This window comes from Boleophthalmus pectinirostris, unplaced genomic scaffold, assembly GCF_026225935.1.
Source record: "Boleophthalmus pectinirostris isolate CB_2022bp ecotype Guang Dong unplaced genomic scaffold, ASM2622593v1 HiC_scaffold_21, whole genome shotgun sequence".
Lineage (NCBI taxonomy): Eukaryota > Metazoa > Chordata > Actinopteri > Gobiiformes > Gobiidae > Boleophthalmus > Boleophthalmus pectinirostris.
The window spans coordinates 30,119,792-30,139,998 of NW_026571175.1; the positions used below are offsets into that span (position 1 = coordinate 30,119,792).

At 38.7% G+C, this 20,207-nt stretch overlaps 1 protein-coding gene across 3 annotated transcripts; it reads left to right on the forward strand.

Annotated features, from left to right (window-relative positions):
- Positions 1–360: 360 nt before the first annotated feature.
- Positions 361–19,555, forward strand: LOC110161250 (C-type mannose receptor 2-like). 3 transcript variants are annotated; one of them, XM_020925972.2, is made up of 9 exons: positions 361–441; positions 3,007–3,159; positions 3,703–3,872; positions 4,954–5,069; positions 6,142–6,294; positions 15,044–15,169; positions 17,484–17,574; positions 17,641–17,765; positions 18,769–19,555. In XM_020925972.2, the coding sequence occupies exons 1-9, from the start codon at positions 393–395 to the stop codon at positions 18,950–18,952; spliced, it is 1,167 nt and encodes a 388-aa protein (XP_020781631.2). In that variant the 5' UTR covers positions 361–392; the 3' UTR covers positions 18,953–19,555. The 3 variants fall into 3 exon arrangements, with proteins under 3 accessions (XP_020781631.2, XP_055012873.1, XP_020781630.2); XM_055156898.1 differs by having other exon boundaries at positions 3,679–3,872; positions 18,769–19,554; XM_020925971.2 differs by lacking the exons at positions 17,641–17,765; positions 18,769–19,555 and having other exon boundaries at positions 3,679–3,872; positions 17,402–17,553.
- The last annotated feature ends 652 nt before the right edge of the window (positions 19,556–20,207 follow it).

Below are 20,207 nucleotides of genomic sequence, written 5' to 3' on the forward strand. Positions count from 1 at the left end.
GTTCAGAGTTTAGCTGCAGATTCACATTCAAAACAAAACCTCAGTAAATAGGATAGTCACGGTTATTTGTCAATGAAAGTTAAACTACCTCCCCCCTGTGGTTGAAGAAACATTGTTTAGTTTAACAAAGTAGAGCTCTGTCCACGGACATGACTTTAAATTGATTTCTAAGTTTATGTTTCATGTTTATTTCCAATAGTAAGTCAGTTCAAGTCCTGGACTATAATTGGTGTCTTTAAGGTTTTGGAAGCAGTTGCGTTAACTTGCCTTGTTGAAAATGACTATACCACCCACCACAAATTACACAATGCACCTTTATTTGAGGAAGTGAACAAAATGTGGAAAAAACATCGACTTTGTTCATTTTTGACAGACATTCGACTGTGGCTATCATGGAAGAAGACAGCACATACGTTAATGCTGGACCTATGTGGATCACAGGTGAGCATGCATTTGTCACAAACAGTCAGGGGTGGAAAGTTTCCAAAAAAACTCATGCTGAAACTGTGGGTATTTGGGGTAATTGTGTTTTAACGTTGTTTTTTTGTTTTGTTTTTTTACACGTGCTTGTAATTATAACTGAGCATCACATTTAAAATCATTTTAGTCACAGAGTACAGCCCTCATCTCTGTCTCTGCCATTTCAAACACACATAACTGCATCAGCTGCTCTGATTGGACAAAGCCCCAAGACAAGTTAATCTTTAAACGGTTTAATAATCAAGTTTAGTATAAAGACACTTATCTAATATGTTAATAGAATGTGTAAAAAAAAAAAAACTGTAGCAACTTGCACTTTGAGTAGTATTGTTTCATGTCCACTTTATACTTTTACTTTTAAATGCATATGTACAACCACAGTTTGGGTAGAACAAGAGAGAGGTACTTTTCTGACATTATTGGAAATTGCAACAACAACTCTCGTGTCCTGTTTGCAACAGTGAACAGATTAACAAACCCTCCAGCTCCACTGCCGCTAGAACTAATTTCCACATCTAAGTGTAATGTGTTTGCAGGATTCTCTAAAGACAAAGTTCAGGGCATCAAAATTGCATCAATTCCACAAATAACAAGCAGGAAGCCACAGAGACACTTAGAGTTGAGGCACTTTGCACTTGTAACTGACAAAACTGTTTTAGAGATCGTCACCAGTCTGAGTTCATCTACATGCTGCTTTGGCATGTTACCCACTAGATTTCTAAAGTCCATCCTTAACAGTTTTCTTTCACCACTCGCTCACATATTTAACATGTCACTTCAATCTGAAACATTCCCAAGAGCAGTAAAAACTGTGATCATTAAGCCTCTCCTAAAGAAGAGCAGTCATGATGTCACAGTACTGAACAATTTCCAAATCTGTTGTTTTTTTGTTTTTTTTTTGCAAAGTCCTTGAAAAAGCTGTTTACCAACTGCTTACTAACCTTGTCCAAATGAACAACTCCTTTGATATTTTCCAGTCAAGTTTTAGAGCCCACCACAGCACTGAGACTGCTCTTATCAAGGTGACAAATGACATTCGCCTGAACAATGATGCAGGCAAAGTCTCAGTCCTGATCCTGTTAGATCTGAGTGCTGCTTTTGACACTGTCGATCATGGGATCCTCTTACAGAGACTAGAGGACTGGGTGGGCATCTCTGGTACTGTACTAAACTGGTTGAAGTCCTATCTAGAAGACAGGAAGTATTTTGTTGCAATTGGAAGCTGTCAGATCACATGGCCCTGACCTGTGGGATGCCCCAGGGGTCGATCCTGGGCCCCCTTTTGTTCAATCTCTACATGCTGCCATTAGGCCCGTTAATATGCAGGAATAATGTGTCCTACCACAATTATGCAGATGACACTCAGATCTATGTCTCACTGCACCAGGAGACTCTGGACCAGCGGACTCATTTGCCACTGCGTCCCACAGATCAGTAGATGCAAAAAACTTTCTCGACCTAAATTCAGACAAGACTGAAGTCATAGTGTTTGGTCCGCAGAAACAAAGAGACAGTGTCAGCAGTCACCTCCAGTCTCTCTCTATAAAACCTTCAAATCAGGCGAGAAACCTAGGGGTAATAATGGATTCAGACTTGAACTTTAACAGCCACATCAAATCAATAACATCTGCAGCCTTTTACCATCTAAAAAACAAAAAAAATCAAAGGTTTACTGTCTGAAGCAGACTTGGAGAGACTTAGCCATGCGTTTGTCTCCAGTAGGTTAGACTCTCCGAAACGATCTATGAGATGCTGCAGAACATCCAGAACGCTGCAGCTCGGGTCCTGACTCAAACTAGGAAGTACGAGTGCATAAGTCCTGTGGCTCAGGTCTCTGCACTGGCTCCTGTGGCTCAGAGACTTTAAAGCAGCCCTGCTTGTGTACAAATCTCTCCATGGCCGAGCACCAAAGTACATCTGTGACATGTTAGTGCCACATGAACCATCAGAGTCAGGACTAAACAAGGGGAGTCAGAGTTTCAGATGCATGCAGCTAAAACCTGGAACAGTCTTCCTGAACATGTGAGACAGGACTACACTTTGACTCTGTTTAAATCCAGGCTCAAAACAGTTCTGTTTAGCTGCACATGACAGACAGATTTTCATTCTGCACTCTTCTCTCTAATTTATGTAATTAATGTCTCTCTCTCTTTTTAATTTTATGATATTATTTATGTTTTTATTTGTTTTTATTATGATTTTAATGTATTTCTTATTCTGTAAAGCACTTTGAATTACTTTGTGTATGAATTGTGCTGTACAAATAAACTTGCCTTGCCTAAATTTGGCAGCAGTATTTGTAATAAAGTACATTTTTAGACATGTAACTTGTAAACATGTAACTTTTACATGAGTAAGAGTTTTCAGTACTGTAAACATATTGTATATTACATTACATACATGTAAATAATATTTAAAGTTTAGCTGAGTCCATTGAAAAGTCCAGAATGAAATCTCATTTGAGGTGTGTGTGTTATTTTCCTCTGGACACTTTGTTAGATCACCATGTTTTCCCATGATCCTCAGATCGCCCTCGGAGGAGGTTAAAGGTCACAGTGGAGAGGGTGGCTCTCGTGGTGCTCGGTGTGCTGCTTTTGGCTGTTGTTGCTGCTCTCATTGGAGTCAGTGTTAAACGCTCACATAAGACCAGAGCAACAGGGAAAACCACTCCTGTACCAGGTAATACTGCATTTCAACATAACAAATCTGAAGAAACTCATACACTAATGATGATTTGTTGCAACATCGGACAATAATAATTGTATATTGCAGTAAGTTTATAGGACCATTGACATAAAGAATTGTATAAAGTTGAGTGCATAGTTAGAGTTGCTCTTTATGAGTGTTTGGCTTTGATTAGAGTTTTGGGGCACCACTTAACAAAAGTTTAGAAACATTATCCAGTATAATCAATTATCTTATCATGAATAATTAATTAAACAATGCTCTGAAGGTTCATAATTTATTTTATACATTTCATCAACCATTTCTGCCAATTGGAAATTATTTTTCAACAAAGCAAAATGTGGTTTATAAATATTTACTGACAAAGTTAAACAGACAGCATTTAAATACGAAATATGCAAATGAGCGTGGTCTTCTCTTGACAATAAAATACTACAATAATATATCATAGCTGTGACATTTTCTTCTTTTTAATGTTGCTTGAGTGTAATACAGGTTGTTTTACTGTTGCAGTAACTGTGAACCTGTTCTGTACAGTAAAAACATGTCCAAACCAAACATACCCCTGTGACGACGGCTGGAACTTCAATGGAACCAAGTGTTATTACATCTCCACAAACAGGACTAAAGTGTCCTGGCCTGGAGCCAGAGACATTTGTCAGAACATGGGTGGACTCCTGGTGACGATCGAGAGCAGAGAGGAGCAGGTACATCTCAGATCTGGTTATGTGTACTTGTATAAACGGGGGGGGGGGAGGCTAAAGAGATCAACAGCCTATATCAAGGTGTGGAGAACTATAAGGCAGCTTCTTTTCTCCTGGCAAAATGGGCTTTCAGGGGGATGCAGCACTCTTAAAATCGATATTATTGAAAAAATATTGGGGCGTGATCACAGAACCATCAAATGTTTTATTGCAAATTGTTAACAACAGTGTCGCAAGAAACGTGTTGAGAAAAAAAATTAACTGCAAGAAATTTGAGAAGAATCAAACATGAAACTACCAGGAGCCCATTATCCTCCTGTGATATTTCAGAACTGCAGACAAACTGGAGAGCCCAGAAGTACAAGGAGTTCAGTGCTCAGAGACATGGCCAAGGTGAGGACGGCTGAAACCCGACTGAACCCCATTGAACAAGAAATATACGCTGAAACGTCAAGACATGATTAAGAAATATCTGAAGACAGGTTTTATGGATTGACGAGATGATTGACTCTTGACAGACTCTTGAATGGGCCCGTGGCTGGATCAGTAATGGGCACAGAGCTCCATTTCGACTCAGACGCCAGCAAAGTGGAGGTGGGCTACTGGTATGGGATGGTATTATTAAAGATGAACTTGTTTCGGGTTGAAGATGGACTCAAAATGAACTCCAAATCCTACTGCCAGTTTTTAGAAGACACTTTCTTCAAGCAGTGGTACAGGAAAAAGTTAGCATCTTTCAAGAGGAACATGATTTTTATGCAGGACAATGCTCCATCACTGCATCAAAGTACTCCACTGTGTGTGCCTTAAAGACTAAAAAATAATGCCATAGCCTCTTTCTCACTTGACTTAAACCCTACTGAGAACCTGTGGGCCCTTCTTAAACAGTGAAGAAAAACAGTGCACGTCTCTGAACAGTGTCTGGAAGGCTGTTGACGCTGCTGTACAAAAAGTTGGTTGTCAACAGATCTAGAAACTGACAGGAAAAAGCTTTTACAAAATATCAAGAAAATATCGTATCATCATAACCTGACTGATGGTTTGAAATCAGACCCTCATTAAAATATTTTCTGTGCAACTTCAGGTGTTCCTGTACCACAGACTGGCATTGGTTCATAAGGACTGGTTTTGGATTGGACTGACTGATTCTCAAACTGAGGGAATCTGGATGTGGGCTGATGGCTCTCCACTGAACCAAAAGTGAGAAATTACTTATTACTATTATTAAACACTTGTTTCTTTGGATATGTCATTGCTTTGCCTAGAATGTTCCACAGTATCACATTAAATAACTCTACCTTACATTTATCCAATTACAGGTGATATAGTTGAAAAATACTTGCAAAAAAACAGGCATTCTGACTGTGAGGGGGGGTCGCCTCTACACAGATTTGACCTATAACTGATCAAACCCTGGTTTGGTCTTCATGAAGATAGAAATGTTTAATACTAGGGGTGTAATGGTACACAAAAATCACGGTTCGTATGTACCTCGGTTTTGAGGTCACAGTTCGGTTCATTTTCGGTACATTTGGGAACAAAATGCAAAAACCATTTGCTTGTTGTTTATTGGTGTGTTTATTAAACCAACAATTTGTTGTAAGATTATACAAATGTGAAAATAAAATAAATGCAAAGTGCTTGGTAATACTAATAATTTAAATAAAATATTCTCAAATAAGCAACAAATGTATGAAATATAATAAAAAATTAAATTCCTTGTAAACAGTAAACAAAAATTTTCAAAAAGTAAAGCGCAGTACTACATGTTTTATGCAATCTTCATATTTTTGGCCAGAAAAATCTGCAGAGAAACACTGCAGTAAGTGCAGATCTGCTGGCAAGCGAGAGTGAGGACTGGGGCGCGACGACCATAGTTTATTCACGTGGTTCAGAGGGACGTAGTTAAGGCGGTTGCCCTAACTATACAGCGCTGTGGGAAACACTGACGCCCCAGTCACGGATGAGTTTCCTCGTGAATATCGAAGAGCTGAACCTTGGTGTAGCTGCTCATGTAGTGGCAGAATGTAAACACACACAAATTGCACGAACTCACCTGAGCACAACTCTGCACCGAACTGAACATCCCGTACCACAACAGTTCGGCACAAATACATGTACCGTTACACCCCTATTTAATACCATACTGTGAAACATCAAAGGAATTACATCTTCATGGAGAAAAGCATTTAAAAAGTTACACAATGTGCCTTTAAGTGTCTAGTGTTATGAGTTAGTAATTCCATGTCATTTTTAAACTTTTCCTCTTTAGATTAAAGTTTTGGGCTCCCGGGCAACCAGACAATTGGATAGGAGATTTTAATGAGTATCCTGAAGCTGAAGACTGTGTGATGATGGGCGACCCAAAGGAATGTGAAGGAGTGGACATCTGCTGGACTGATGCTTACTGTGGTTCAAAGGAAAGGTTTGTGTGTGAGAAGGAGCCAAACTGCAAATTAATGACACCTTAGATTTACCACAAGGAAATGGAAATGTCACTGCTCTGCTCGGAATGTTCTACAGTGTGACGTTAGACAGATCTACTTTATATTTATTCAGTTACAAGTGGTTTTATATCTCAAAAATACCAACAAAACAAGCATTCTGACCATAACATACTTGGAGTTGTGTTTCGTTTCACAACTCCGGGTATGTTTGCAATGAGGAAACAACATGTCAACATAGATCAGAGGATAACGTAATGGGGGCCTTTTAAAGAGCAATAAAAAAGTACAACCTGGGGACGTGTGGTAATTTGTAAATTACCGCCCCACGTCTGTGTTACTTGCAGCTTATTTGCACGGGATAAGCGAAGTCCATGAATTACTCTGTTTTACTGATATATATACTGATACATCAGCTATAAAAATAGGAAGGGCAGTTAGTATAAAGGCGACTGGACCAGGACTAGACCAGTACTAGACCAGGACTGCACCAGGTCTAAACCAGGACTGGATCAGGACTGCACCAGGACTGGTACAGGACTGGATCGGGACTAATCCACGACTGTTATAGAACTGAATCGAGACTAAACCAGGACTTAACCAGGACTAAACCAGTGTCGATCTAGCGGCCGAGTTGTGCGGACCGCTCCCTCGCCCGGTTCTCAGTAGCGATCTAGCGGGCACTAGATGGCCCCCGCCCCCCAATATGGAGGATATAGTCTGGCTAGTTATTAGTTAGTTATATTATTTAAAATGTTCCTTGCCGCTTGCTGCCACACGTCATCCAGGCCATCATCCTGCGAGAATTGGCTCTCTTCTTGGACCTCTTCCCATTTCTGCAGATATGGGGCTGTATTAGAATTTGCCCCTAAAAAGCTCAAAAGTGTTAATCAAAATTTCTACCGCAGCCTCCATATTCAAGCCGGAAAGAGATAGAAAGGGCACGCAGCTACCACAACAAACACTGAGATGCAGATTCGCACGGAGACTGTGTTTAGCAAAATATAGTAGGTCATTTGCGGCGTAATTTTTACTTTACAAATTACAGACATGGCGCATTCACACGGGATTAAGATCTCAGGAATAGATCTCCGCAATTATTACAATTCACCAAAGGTCCACAGGTTATACTAATCCTGTGGGAATAGATCTTAAGTCAACGTACAGTATGTTTCGTTTGATATGTTTTATGTTTCTGTGAATTTCTGTTAAATTGCTGATTCATTTCTCAGCTAAATCTCACTACACTGATGTTTAAATTGTGAATGTCAAAATAAACCAAGCCCAACAATGTATTTATTAAAGGCACTGTACCTGAAACAGACCTGGTTACTTTTTGCATTGGTCCAAAGTAATTTTATGTGTTCTTTTTGTCCTAATTATTCACCATGATGAGTTTATAAGTGCCTTTCACAACTATTCACGATTATTTATGTTGATATGTAATTATTATACATGATACGGGATAGTGGTTAAAGGTTAGGGGTTGGGGTTTAGGGTTAAATTGCCCACGTTTGGCCCGTCCCTCTCCCCCTCCGCTGCCGAAACTCTCATCCGTGCCTTCATCACCTCCAGACTCGATTATTGCAACAGACTTTTTTCACAACGGACAAAAGTGCCCCGCTGTAAATTTGCAGAACTTCTGGTTAATGGTTTTCTGTGGTAAAATGTCTGTGGAAATGTGTGACGTATTTTCCACCAGCTTCATAAATATGCCCCATCACCAAATCTTCAACCAACGACAAAGGATAAACCATGAAGAATTTATCCACAACTATCAAGGGAAGAAAGACAAAAACTTAAAGGTGAACAACGATGAAGCATTAGTGAACTACTGAGCAAAACTAATATTATTGTCATGAATAAAACATAAGTAACTTGTTTACTCAGACTGATTCTACAACAAAAATATAAATCGATTTCATGATGTCGATATTAGCACAGATAGATTTGTGCAGTTTGAATGCAAGACATCTCAAAGTTACCATAACATTGCTCAGTAGTTCAGTAAAGCTAGTCGTTGTTTGCTTTAAAGGGACAGTCTGGAATTTTGGACATAGGATCACATTTCCTAGTGAGCCAAAGTGTTGGAGATGTGTGGAAACACTTTTTAAATATTCCATCCAGTCCTTGTATTTGCAGAGGTCGCTGATGCTAGACTAGTGCATGTCAATGGTCATAGTTATCCTGCCACTAAAAACAGTCTTACCCACTCCACAAAACACCCGAAGCAAATCTATTATTACACCAGACTGTCGATGCAAATGTCTGTGTTGATAGAATAATTTTAGAAGTAAAACCAGTCTTGCATTTGAAGGATTTATGTCTGAGCAGCAGCAGTGAGATGTACTTCCTGATAGAAAGCTCGGCAGCGGCGGACTGATATATGAGAAAATAGTCCCTCAACTTGCGACGATTCATACGATGCGAGGTTAGTTTTATTTCAAACATTATTATATCAACAGAGACATTTACATCGACAGTCTGGTGTAATAATAGATTTGTTTCGGCTGTTTTGTGGAGTGGGTAAGACTGTTTTTAGTGGCAGGATAATTATGACCATTGACATGCACTAGTCTAGCACCAGTGACCTCTGCAAATACAAGGACTGGACGGAATATTTTAAAAAGTGTTTCCACACGTCTCCAACACTCTGGCTCACGAGGAAATGAGGTCCTATGTCCAAAATTCCAGACTGTCCCTTTAAAGCTTTCATCTTTTTTATCTTGATAGTTGTGGATAAATTCTTTGTTTATCCTTTGTGGACCTTGTCGGTTGAAGATTTGGTAATGGGGCAGATTTATGAAGCTGGTGGAGAATATGCTAGACATTTCCACAGATATTTTGCCACAGAAAACCATTAACCGGAAGTTCCGCAAATCTACAGCGGGGCACCTCCGGTCGTTGTTCAAAACTCTGCCACTCATATCACCTCCTTTCTGCAACGACTCCACAGGCTCCTCATCCAACAGCGCATCAATTTCAAGATCCTCCTGATCACCTACAGAGCTCTTCATTACCGTATTTTCTGGGCTATTAGGCACTCTGGATTATAAGGTGCACTGTCATTAAATAGTCTATTTTCTAACTTTTTTCACAAATAAACCGCACCAGACTTAAAACAAAACACAATAGTTCCATGTGTCAGTGGGACTTTGTTTGGAGGTTGGGAGTTTGCTGTCTGGGACCGCTGGATTGTCGGCGTGTTCGCAGTGACTCAGTTGTTCAGTTGTGTCTAGAAGTGGCACATTGCACTCATTTTTTCAGTTCGTTCCACCGTTCCGTTCCTCGTCGGCGTAGAGTGATGAGTGTGGCTGCGGGTGTTTGTCGCTGTGCGGTCACTGTCTGCTCCGTGTGTGTTTGCGTGCGCTGCGGGTGGTGCGGCTTTGTAGTTTACCAAAATTGTACTGGGACACCCGAGTGGATTCGTGTATAGGGCGACCTCTGCCCGCTCTGACCGCCTCACTCACACAGTCAACCCAAAGTGCCCGACCTTTGGAGATCGAGCTTTTGCCACGGCCGCCCTCTGGAACTCTCTCCCCCTTCACATTAGAAACTCGACTAGCCAGGCTGGTGCCGCCTAGTGCCTCCGCTCAATTTCATTTCTGTCCAGCAACTATGTCAGAAATCAGAATACACTAGATCACAGGTGTCAAACATAAGGCCCGGGGGCCAGATCTGGCTCTCCAAGACCTTTAATCTGGCCCTCGGCTGATTTTCTATTAAAATATTTAAATTATATTTTCTATTAAAATCTTGTTAATTTTCTGTGGTGTTTATCACAGCAGCGTCTCCAGTGTCTCTGTACGTGGCCCCTCCCACCAGAGCAGCACAAATGAAGACTTGTCTCTTTCCAAACGCTCTTAAAGGACGATCGTTTTGACTGTTGACCGTGACACCCTCATCAGAAAAATATCCAACATGAGAAAAGTGGACGTCGAGTGCAGGATTTTCCAAGAAAAATTGACTTATTCCTATTTACGTACAAGTTCATGTTAAAACATCGTGTTGAAATTGTATTTTTCTTAAAGTTTAGGTTGTTCATAATATTATAATATTTTGTAAAAGAAAGAGTTCATCAATTAAAAAAGATTTCTGTAATAGATTTATGTTTCTCTGCACAAATATTTGAACTTATTGTTATTTTTGGGGTTTATATGACATGAGTTTTCTGATCCGGCCCCTTTGGGATCAAAGTCGGTTGGATACAGCCCCCAGACCAAAATGAGTTTGACACACCTGCACTAGATGGTTTGCAAGAACCCCGGAAATGGGCACTAGCCAATCAGCGAAGAGCCATACATTCTGTGTTGGCAATGATTCACGAGATCAAGGATTTAAAGCTGGAACAAAGAGAATGTTTGGTGAATTTTGTCAAGGGGAAAGACGTTATTGCCCTTCTTCCTACGGGATTTGGGAAAAGAGTAATATACCAGTTAGCAGCGCAACATACGTCAACACCAAATAGCAGCTACTGTCGAGTGAACGAATCCTAATCCTAATTTCCACGAAGTGAAACCGACTCCTCATTACTGTCTGTCCTGTCCTTGTTTTAGTTTTACTTTATTGTGAAGCGTCTTTGTTTTATCATGAAAAGCGCTGTGTAAAACTAATGTACTCTTATATTATTATTAAATTCACAAATGAATTCTGACTAAATTTTTTCTATATGCTTTTTTTATATTGACCTTTTTGATGACAGCTCATGGGAAGTTCAATTGTGTTAAAAAAAAATTATTTGATCAAAAATTGAGGAAGTGACAGCTCTTTACAGTGTAGGAACAAAAACTTTCATACAGTATTTGACACACATTTGACCAAGACGGATAAAATGGCAACAGAAGAAAATGTCGAATATGTTAATATGTCGAAAAACCGATGTGAGTATGTATGTTTTTATGAACAATTTGATAATGTTCTTTTTGTTTGAGATTGTATTTAATGCTTTTAGTTGTGTTTTTAGAGTTACTTAAATTTTAGAATACCCACTTCACTCAGTTGTAGTTAAAGGTGCACTGCGCAACATTTCTGGAGGGGGGGTCTGCTGCCTACTTGTCTCCATGGAGATGTTCTTGGTTTGTCTGGAATGTTCCATGGCATGACATTAAACATTTCCATCTAGTATTTATTCATTATGGGTGTTTCTATTGTTCAAAAATACAATAATTGAATAGGGGCGACTCTCCACAGATCTGACCTGTAAAGTAGTCTCCCTTGACATAGACAGGTTTAGTCTGTAACGTGGAACATTCTAGACAAAGCAATAACATCTCAAAGAAGACAATGAACAAGACAATCATGAAACCTCCACGAGAAAAGTTGCGCAGTGCACCTTTAAAGACAAGTTAGAACACCCTTATTACTCAATTAAAGGTGTACTGCGCAGCTTTTCTGGTGTAGGATCTGCTGCCTACTTGACTCCATGGAGATGTTCTTGATTTGTCTGGAATGTTCCATGGTATGACATTAAACATATCTATTTAGCTTTTATTCATTATGTGTGTTTCTATTGTTCAAAAATACATTTAATTCCTTCTGTGAACAGGTGTGACTCTCCACAGATCTGATCTGTAAAGTAGTCTCCCTTGACATAGACAGGTTTAGTCTGTAACGTGGAACATTCTAGACAAAGCAATAACATCTCAAAGAAGCAGGTGCTGGAACCTCAACGAGAAAAGTTGCGCAATGTATTTTTAAAGACAAGTTAGAACACCCTTATTACTCAATTAAAGGTGCACTGCGCAGCTTTTCTGGAGGAGAGTCTGCAGCCTACTTGTCTCCATGGAGATGTTCTTGCTTTGTCTAGAATGTTCCATGGTACAGACTAAACCTGTCTATGCCAAGGGAGACTACTTTACAGGTCAGATCTTTGGAGAATCACCCCATTCACAGAAGGAATTATTGTATTTTTAAGCAATAGAAACACATGTAATGAATAAATGGATATGTTTAATGCCATACCATGGAACATTCCAGGCAAAACAAGAACATCTCCATGGAGACAAGTAGGCAGTGACCCTACACCAGAAATGTTGCGCAGTGCATCTTTAAATACAACTAATGTTCCATGGTATGAAATTAAACATCCAGCATTTATTCTTTTTAGGTGTTTCTATTGCTCAAATGTAAAGTAAATAAGGTGCGACTCTCCACAGATCTGACCTGTAATATAGCGTAGTACTGTAACCTGCTTGTCTCCCTCATGATAAATAGGTTTAATCTATACTGCGGAACATTCTAGACCAAGCAATAACATTTCCATGGAGACATTAGGTGGCAGACCCTCCTCTCGAAATGTTACACAGTGCACCTTTAACCTAACTGCATTTAGAGATGTTGCTAAAATTCTCACAGTTTTCCTCTTTCCTCTTTTGACAATTTTGTTGACATTTGTCATTTTACTTCCATGTTGGAGGTGATTTCATGATTAATTTACACTCAAAGGTGCATTGTGTAACTTTTCTGGTAGAGAGTCTGTCAAATGCTTTTTCCATGGACATTTCACAGTATTAAATATTTCAATCTTCATGGAGACCAAACAAGGCCAAGTTACAGGTCAAATCTGTGGAGAGGCGGCCCCGCAAACAGTCAGAATGTCTGTTTTTCTAGGTGCTTCTGAGCTGTAAAATCACCTGTAATATAAGAAATGTAAGTTAGAGCTGTGGAACATTCCAGGCAGAGCAATGACGTATCCATAGAAACAAGCAGGTGGCAGACCTCCAACCAAAAAGTTACAAAGTGTTGTTTTTTTTTTTTATTAAAAAAATAAAGATTAAAAATCTTTCCTGAATAAACATGTTCCTGGCAGGGAAACATTATAGGAACTATGCACTTCCTGTAATTAACCACAAAATATAACAATGCATGTAGTAAACAAAACCGTTTCATTATTCATGTGAACTGCCATGAAGTCATTTTACCACCTGTGGCTTTTTACAATATTTTTATTTACATTAAATCTAAAGGCAATGTACATTCTCTAGTTTAGTGTATTGTTCTTGGCTCCATTGAAAACTATCACAAAATGTTTACTTTTCTGGTGGAGGATCTGCTACACACTTGTCTCTAAGAAGAGCTTATTGCTTTGCCTTACAATGTTCCACAGTATGGCATTAAATGTTTCAATTAATGTTTTCATTGCTCAAAAATACAGGGTCACGCAGGGTCACCAGATCAGGGGCCTCATTAATGAAGCCCAAAACAAGACACAAAACAAGCTCTGACAAGAGAGTGTAAGCTCCTCATGTCAAACATGGCATTTAAAAACACACTCACATATGTATATATATATATATATATATATATATATATATATATATATATATATATATATATATATATATATATATATATATATATATATATATATATATATATATATATCATGTTCATGTGAAACATTGCGCTCCTCCAGGTGAACTGTAGAGCTGCTGTACACTGTGATTAAACTCATTATCAGCTCATTTTTAGGTAAATCTCATTCAGAACTCTGCATTGTCCTTTTATGGTGAAATGGAGGCGTTAAAGGGGCGTGGCGTGAGGTGGTGTGAGGTGGACTCACGTGCGCAGGTTTGTGCTGCAGGTGTGATCTATGAAGAGGAAAGTGCGTGAGTGCTGTGGAGGGTCTTATAAATCCTAATATTTTTTCACGTACGTGAAATTTGTGTTTTGTCCATGCAAACTTTTTCAAGTATATTTTGAGACACTCTTTTAGAAATGAATGAATTTTATAAATAAGACCTGTAACTTTGCAATATTAAAGGCTTGTGAGATACATAAGTATGACCCCATACTGTAAAACACAACATTCAAATCAATAACCTCACCCTGCAGGAGAAAAGTTACATGGGGACATTCCATGAAGCGAGCTACAGTGAAAGCCTGGTTTATTTGGGCAATCCAGTCTCAGTGTCGTTCCACCAAAGTGACCAGAAGTGACTCTGAGTTTCTGCAGTAAAAAGCACTCAGGTACAGACCTGGTCAGGACCAGGTGAACTGTCAAGATTATTTTAGCTCTGTCTCCAAGAACATGTAAAGGAACAGTTTTGTGAAAGTTTGAGCATGTGCACTTACACATCTGTGGTAGAACAACTGTGACTTTTATAGTCACGTGTGGCTTCAGATGCTGCACTTATCAAAAAGGTAAACTGAAAACACCTCTGCGTGGGTTTGATCATTTCTTGTTCAGCTACACTTAAAGAGTTCAGCGTTACTTTTACGCACAGCAGAACACATATTACCACAAATCAGGAGAGGATCAGGCAAATTCTTTCCCTGGCCGCCTGCATTAACCAGGCTCCACACTCCGCAGCCCGCCTCCTCTCTGCTTCTTCTCCCTCCTCACATCAGAATGAACGGAGAAGATCTGTGTCCCAAATCAAACTCTTGTCTGTACATGGTGTGGCTTCTCTCTCATTTTAGTCAGATCATAAAAAACTCCACACTTTTCATCCATTTCCCGTAATGTCGTTGCTCCACTGATCTGACCTTCACAGAGTCACTGCGTGCCCAAACCTCAGGCCTGAGTTAGCTTTGGTCAGACTCAGGCTTGTTTCTGTCATGGAACGTGTTGAGCCTTAATCTGGAGATGGAGCTGGTTTTATATCAGGATTTCAGAATAAGCTTGGACTTGTTAAACAATGTTCATGGAATACCTCCAAAGAGCATCTTTAAAATGGATTTCATAAGCCTTGGACTGTGTCAAATCCTCAATGTCTGTCTTGTCCCCAGGTTTGAAGTCTGCCTCACAGAGCAGGTCAAAGGTCACAGCGGAGAGGGTGGCTCTAGTGGTGCTCAGTGTGCTGCTTTTGGCTGCTGTTGGTGCTCTCATTGGAGTCTGTGTTACATACTGCACAGGTAAGAAAACCACATGTGTCTCAGGTAATATTTCTATGTAAAACTATTAATGCAACCCTCACATCCCTCTGAGCTGTGGACTCTGGACAGAAAGATCACCAGATATAAAAAAGATAAACAACGACTAATATTTGAAACCAAAATAAACTAGAAACATATGGAGACTCTTGATGAAACCAGAATCCAGTAGTACTTTGGTAGCATTCACCTTGTCTTCAATTAATGATACATGAAACAAAACATAACTCAGAAGTCACAATTCAGAATGATCTCTGTATTTTTTTTATACTTGGTGCCTCAAGCCAAGGCCATTAAATCTGTTTCTCTCACCTCAAATTAACAGTCTAAGTCCTTCTCACATTGAGTCTGCAGAAATCCACAGTGTTTTTCAGTTTCCTGTGATATTTTTTTCTTTTATTTTTCTCTTGTGAGCAGCTATATTTGTTTTGATATCAACAAATTATGCGTGTCCCTAATTGGTTTATTCACCTGTCAATCACGCTTATCTACAAAGTCCTCTAAAGTCCCGTTCTGGGAATAAATTTCCCTTAAGTTTTCCTATAGACTTTTGGAAAAATTCAGACTTTAAGAGCTCAAAGGCATCATGGAGGCTACACTGGAAAAAAAACAAGAACTAGGTAAATTAAAATGACTTAAATTAAGAGCATTTTAACTTTATTTGAGTACATTTAAATCAACAGGTAAAATGATCTACTAGTGAGTTTTTCTTAATTCAAGCAACATTCAATTTTTTTTCTTATTTTAAGTGCAGAAAGTTGCTTTTCTATTTTTTAAGTGTAGCAAGTTGCATTTTCATATTTTCACTTCAAAAAATCTTGTTCCACAGATAATTTTACTTGTCAAGTGAAATTTACTCAAATCATAATAAAAGTTTCTTAATCCAAGTCATCTTAACTTGGCTAGATTTTGTTTTTTGCTAAATGAATGAGAAACATATAGAGACTCTTGATGAAACCAGAATCCAGTACTGTATTTTTCAGACTATAAGTTGCACTTTTTTTCATGGTTTGGGTGTTTCCTGCGACTTATACAACTGCGAGAGGCTCGAGGCTTGTGTATCAGTTTTCTGCACATGTCTCCTGCAGAAAAAGCCACTGTTCTGCTGCAAGTAGTGAAATATGCAGCAGAAAATGTTAATCAAGCAGCAGAAAGAAAGTTTGGAGTGAGGGAGAAACTTGTGAGGGACTGGCAGAAAGCGGGACGGAGAACACAGCTTCATGAGAAATGGGCGCGTACGCCATGAAACTTTCCTGGAAGTCACTGGATGGACTGACAAAGCCTGGACTTTAGTGGCAACTGAAGTTGTGTGGAGTTGCTTAGAAGTGACACTGAGGATGAAGAATTCAATGGATTCAATGGATTTAGTGATTTGGAGTGAGAGCGAGAGTTTGGTAAAGTTTTGTTGTTTATGCTATAGTTATCTAAATAACTGTTAATATGTTACGTTAACATATTAATGCCTATTCAGCCTGTTGTTCTCTTTTCTGTTGTTTTTACTATAACTTGCCGTTCAAGATGAAATGTCGGTTTCTGATCCCTGATTTTATAAAATACTTTTCCCCAAAAAGTCTGATGCGACTTATAGTCCAAAAAATATGGTACTTTGGTAGCATTTACCTTGTCTTCAATTAACAATATATGAAACAAAACACAACTCCTATTGCTTTTGGGAGGTGGGGGGCAGACAACTCGTAGTGAGACTGGCGCTACCTCAGTTTCATTTCTCTCCAGCGACTAGGTCAGGAATCAAAATACAATAGACGGTTTACAAGAACCCCGGAAATGCAAGTTCGGTCACCAGCAAATCAGCGAAGAGTGATATATTCAGTGTTGTCAACGATTCCCGAGACAGAGGATTTAAAACTGGAATAAAGAGAATGTTTGGTGAATTTCATCAAAGAGAAAGATGTTATTGCCCTTCTTCCTATGGGATTTGGGAAAAGCTTAATATACCGGCGCATTACGTACGTCATGACCAAATAGCAGCGATTGGTTAAATGATAAAAAGTACCCGCCTACCGTGGAGTGAATGAAGTCTTACACTGCGAGGTCAGATAGTTTCTACAAAGTGAAGGAAGTGAAACCGGCTGATGAATCAGGCTAGACAACTCTCAACTAGCAGCCAAAACATGTGAAGATAAATACATCTCACTAACAAAGTTGTCTGAGAATTTCAAGATCTTTCAACAGTGAAACTATCGCCTCCCACAGGCTCCTGTTGTCCAAACCGCACGGCCTCATGTGACGACGGCTGGGAGTTCAATGGTACAAAGTGCTATTATTTTTTTCCAAGTTCAGTCATGCTGCGCTGGAATGAAAGTCGTGAGATGTGTCAGCAGCAAAATGGAGCATCCCTGGTGAAGATAGAGACCAGAGAGGAGCAGGTATTGTACTTTACACTTAAACGTGGACTACAAGGTGAAAAAAGCTAAATTCTGTTCTTATTTTAGGTCTTTCTGACTGCTAAACTCCAAACGCTGATGCATTATGATTACGAGAAGTTTTGGATTGGGTTGACAGACTCACAATCTGAAGGGCAGTGGAGGTGGACGGATGGATCTGCTCTGAACCCAAGGCAAGATTATGGAGAGAATAACTCCAAAGAAATATTTCCGTATGTAGTTGTGGGTCAGATCCTATGATATTGTTATTTTCGGCTTTTTTTCTTCAGTTCAGTTCATCTTTATCCCATTTTTTTAAATCCATTCCAGTCCATTACTTCTTTTAACGTTTATTAAAATCCAATTAATTCAAATAAAGACTACTCAGTTATTCTTATATGTAGAATATTTCACTTTGTGGTGTTATTTTAGTATTTATTATTCGTCAAAATTAGGATTAGTGTTAACACCGAGATACGAACATCGCAATTCGTGTATCATTTGTTCATTCAATTTTCAAAATAAAATGAAAAATAAGAAAATGAAAAAATCAACTGTTTTCTTCATTATTTGTCTCCAAAACCAAAATGAAAAAAAGGCTAATGATTCATTTTTTTCAGTCTCTTTTTCAATCTTTTCTCAGTCCTGGTCTGGTCCCAGTCTCAATCACGGTCTGGTCCTGCTTTCAGTCCCAGTCTGGTTCCGGTCTCAGTCTCGGGTTCAATCACGGTCTGGTCCTGGTCTGGTCCTGGTCTCAGTCCCAGTCTCAGTCCCATTCTGGTTCCGGTCTGGTCTCAGACCTATTTTAGTCCTGGTTTAGTCCTGGTTCAGTCCAGCATCGCAGTTTAAGTCACGGAAACAGGAAACGGCCGTTATTCGTTTTTTCCATTTTTCATTTAAACTCAAAATGAAAACTAAAAAAAAATAAAAATAAAAATCATTATCTGTTTTTTTTATTTTGGTTTTGGAGACAAATGAAGAAAATAGTTGTTTTTTCATTTTCTTATTTTTGGTTTTATTTTGAAAAACGAATGAACGAATGATACACGGATTCATCTCTCTATTTCATCTCATCTCAGTATTTATTAATTTGGAGAGGAAGTAACGATTCTAACTGTGAGTTTTCCAAACACTGTAGTGCACCGAGCATATTCACAAATAACACGTGCATGTGTATTTGGTTCTTCTGATCCTAAGTCTAGCGTTTTGGGCCAATGATGCGAGGAACAAGGAGCCGGACAACTGGACAGGGCAGAACCCGAACGGAGAGGACTGTGTGAGGATGGGACGGCTTGTGAATCTGACGGAGCTGACCTGGTACGACCACTCCTGCAATTTGACCCAACGCATCATGTGTGAAAAAGGAGCAAGCATTTGTTAAACACGGCAAAACACTTAAAGAAGACTGGTTTTCATTTATGGTTTGTGGCGGTTTGTGGTGGTTGTTAATAATAAAATTGTGAAACATAATAGATGCATCAAGAATTTTGGACTTCCGGTCATCGCGCAATGCATACTGGGAAGGATTTTCCGAAAAAGTGAGCATCAAACCGCCATGTTTGTTTTCCCAGTGGGTGCGTCTATTGACAAAGTCGATCTTTTCAAGTCTTTTGAACCATATCGCTTTTGTTTCTGGTTCTGATATTGTCATATTTTAGTTTTGAGATTCGGACATTGTAATTGTGTGATTGTTGGATGTCCTAACAGCGGAAAACTCCATAGTCTCAAACTCCATAAATGCAAAAGGGAATCAGATGTGTGTGACGGCAAACCTCTGTTCAAACTGCGACTGATATGTTTTTTTTCTTCTTCATTATATTGTGTAGATATGTACATGTAGATACAGTTACACAATTATGTCTTATTTGACACCAGTTCTTGCTATTTTTTTTTTGCTTTTTTCTTATTTTGAATTTCTTATTACCAATTATATTTTTTCTCTTTGTTATTATATTATATTGTGATGTGTGAGCTACTGTGTCCAAATGATTTTTCCTTGTGGATCAATAAAGTTTGTCTAAATCTATTAGAATTGTACTAATGTTTATTCCACTGTGGTAAGGGTCTGAAACCTCACTCTATCCTGTATATCTTATTTTGTAGTAACACTCAGTCACCACACGACGGAGGTAGAGATTTACACCATTGACCTACATAATACTCCCTTATACTGTAATACTTCCATAATTTATACGAGTTAAATACAGCACTGAAAAACTGATCATGGCAAGTGTTTGAGAAAAGTGGAGCTGGCGGATTGTTTCTGAATTGTTACTATATTTTGGCTATAATTTATTTAGAGTTTTTACTACAAAAGAGTTATATGTATTGTATATATATATATATATATATATATATATATATATATATATATATATATATATTATATATTATATATATATATATATATTTATGTATTTATTTATTTATTTATTTATAAAACTTTATTTATTTATATAACTTTTTGGTTGGGGTCTGTCACCTGCTTGTTTTTTTATGGATTTGTTGTTTCTCTGCCTGGACATTAAGTAGTTAGTTTGTGTCTATAATTAATCATAAAGTTCCTAATTCAAACATCTACAGCTCAAATCTCATCATAGTACAGGAAAAAAAAAAATCATTAAGAAAAAGTATCC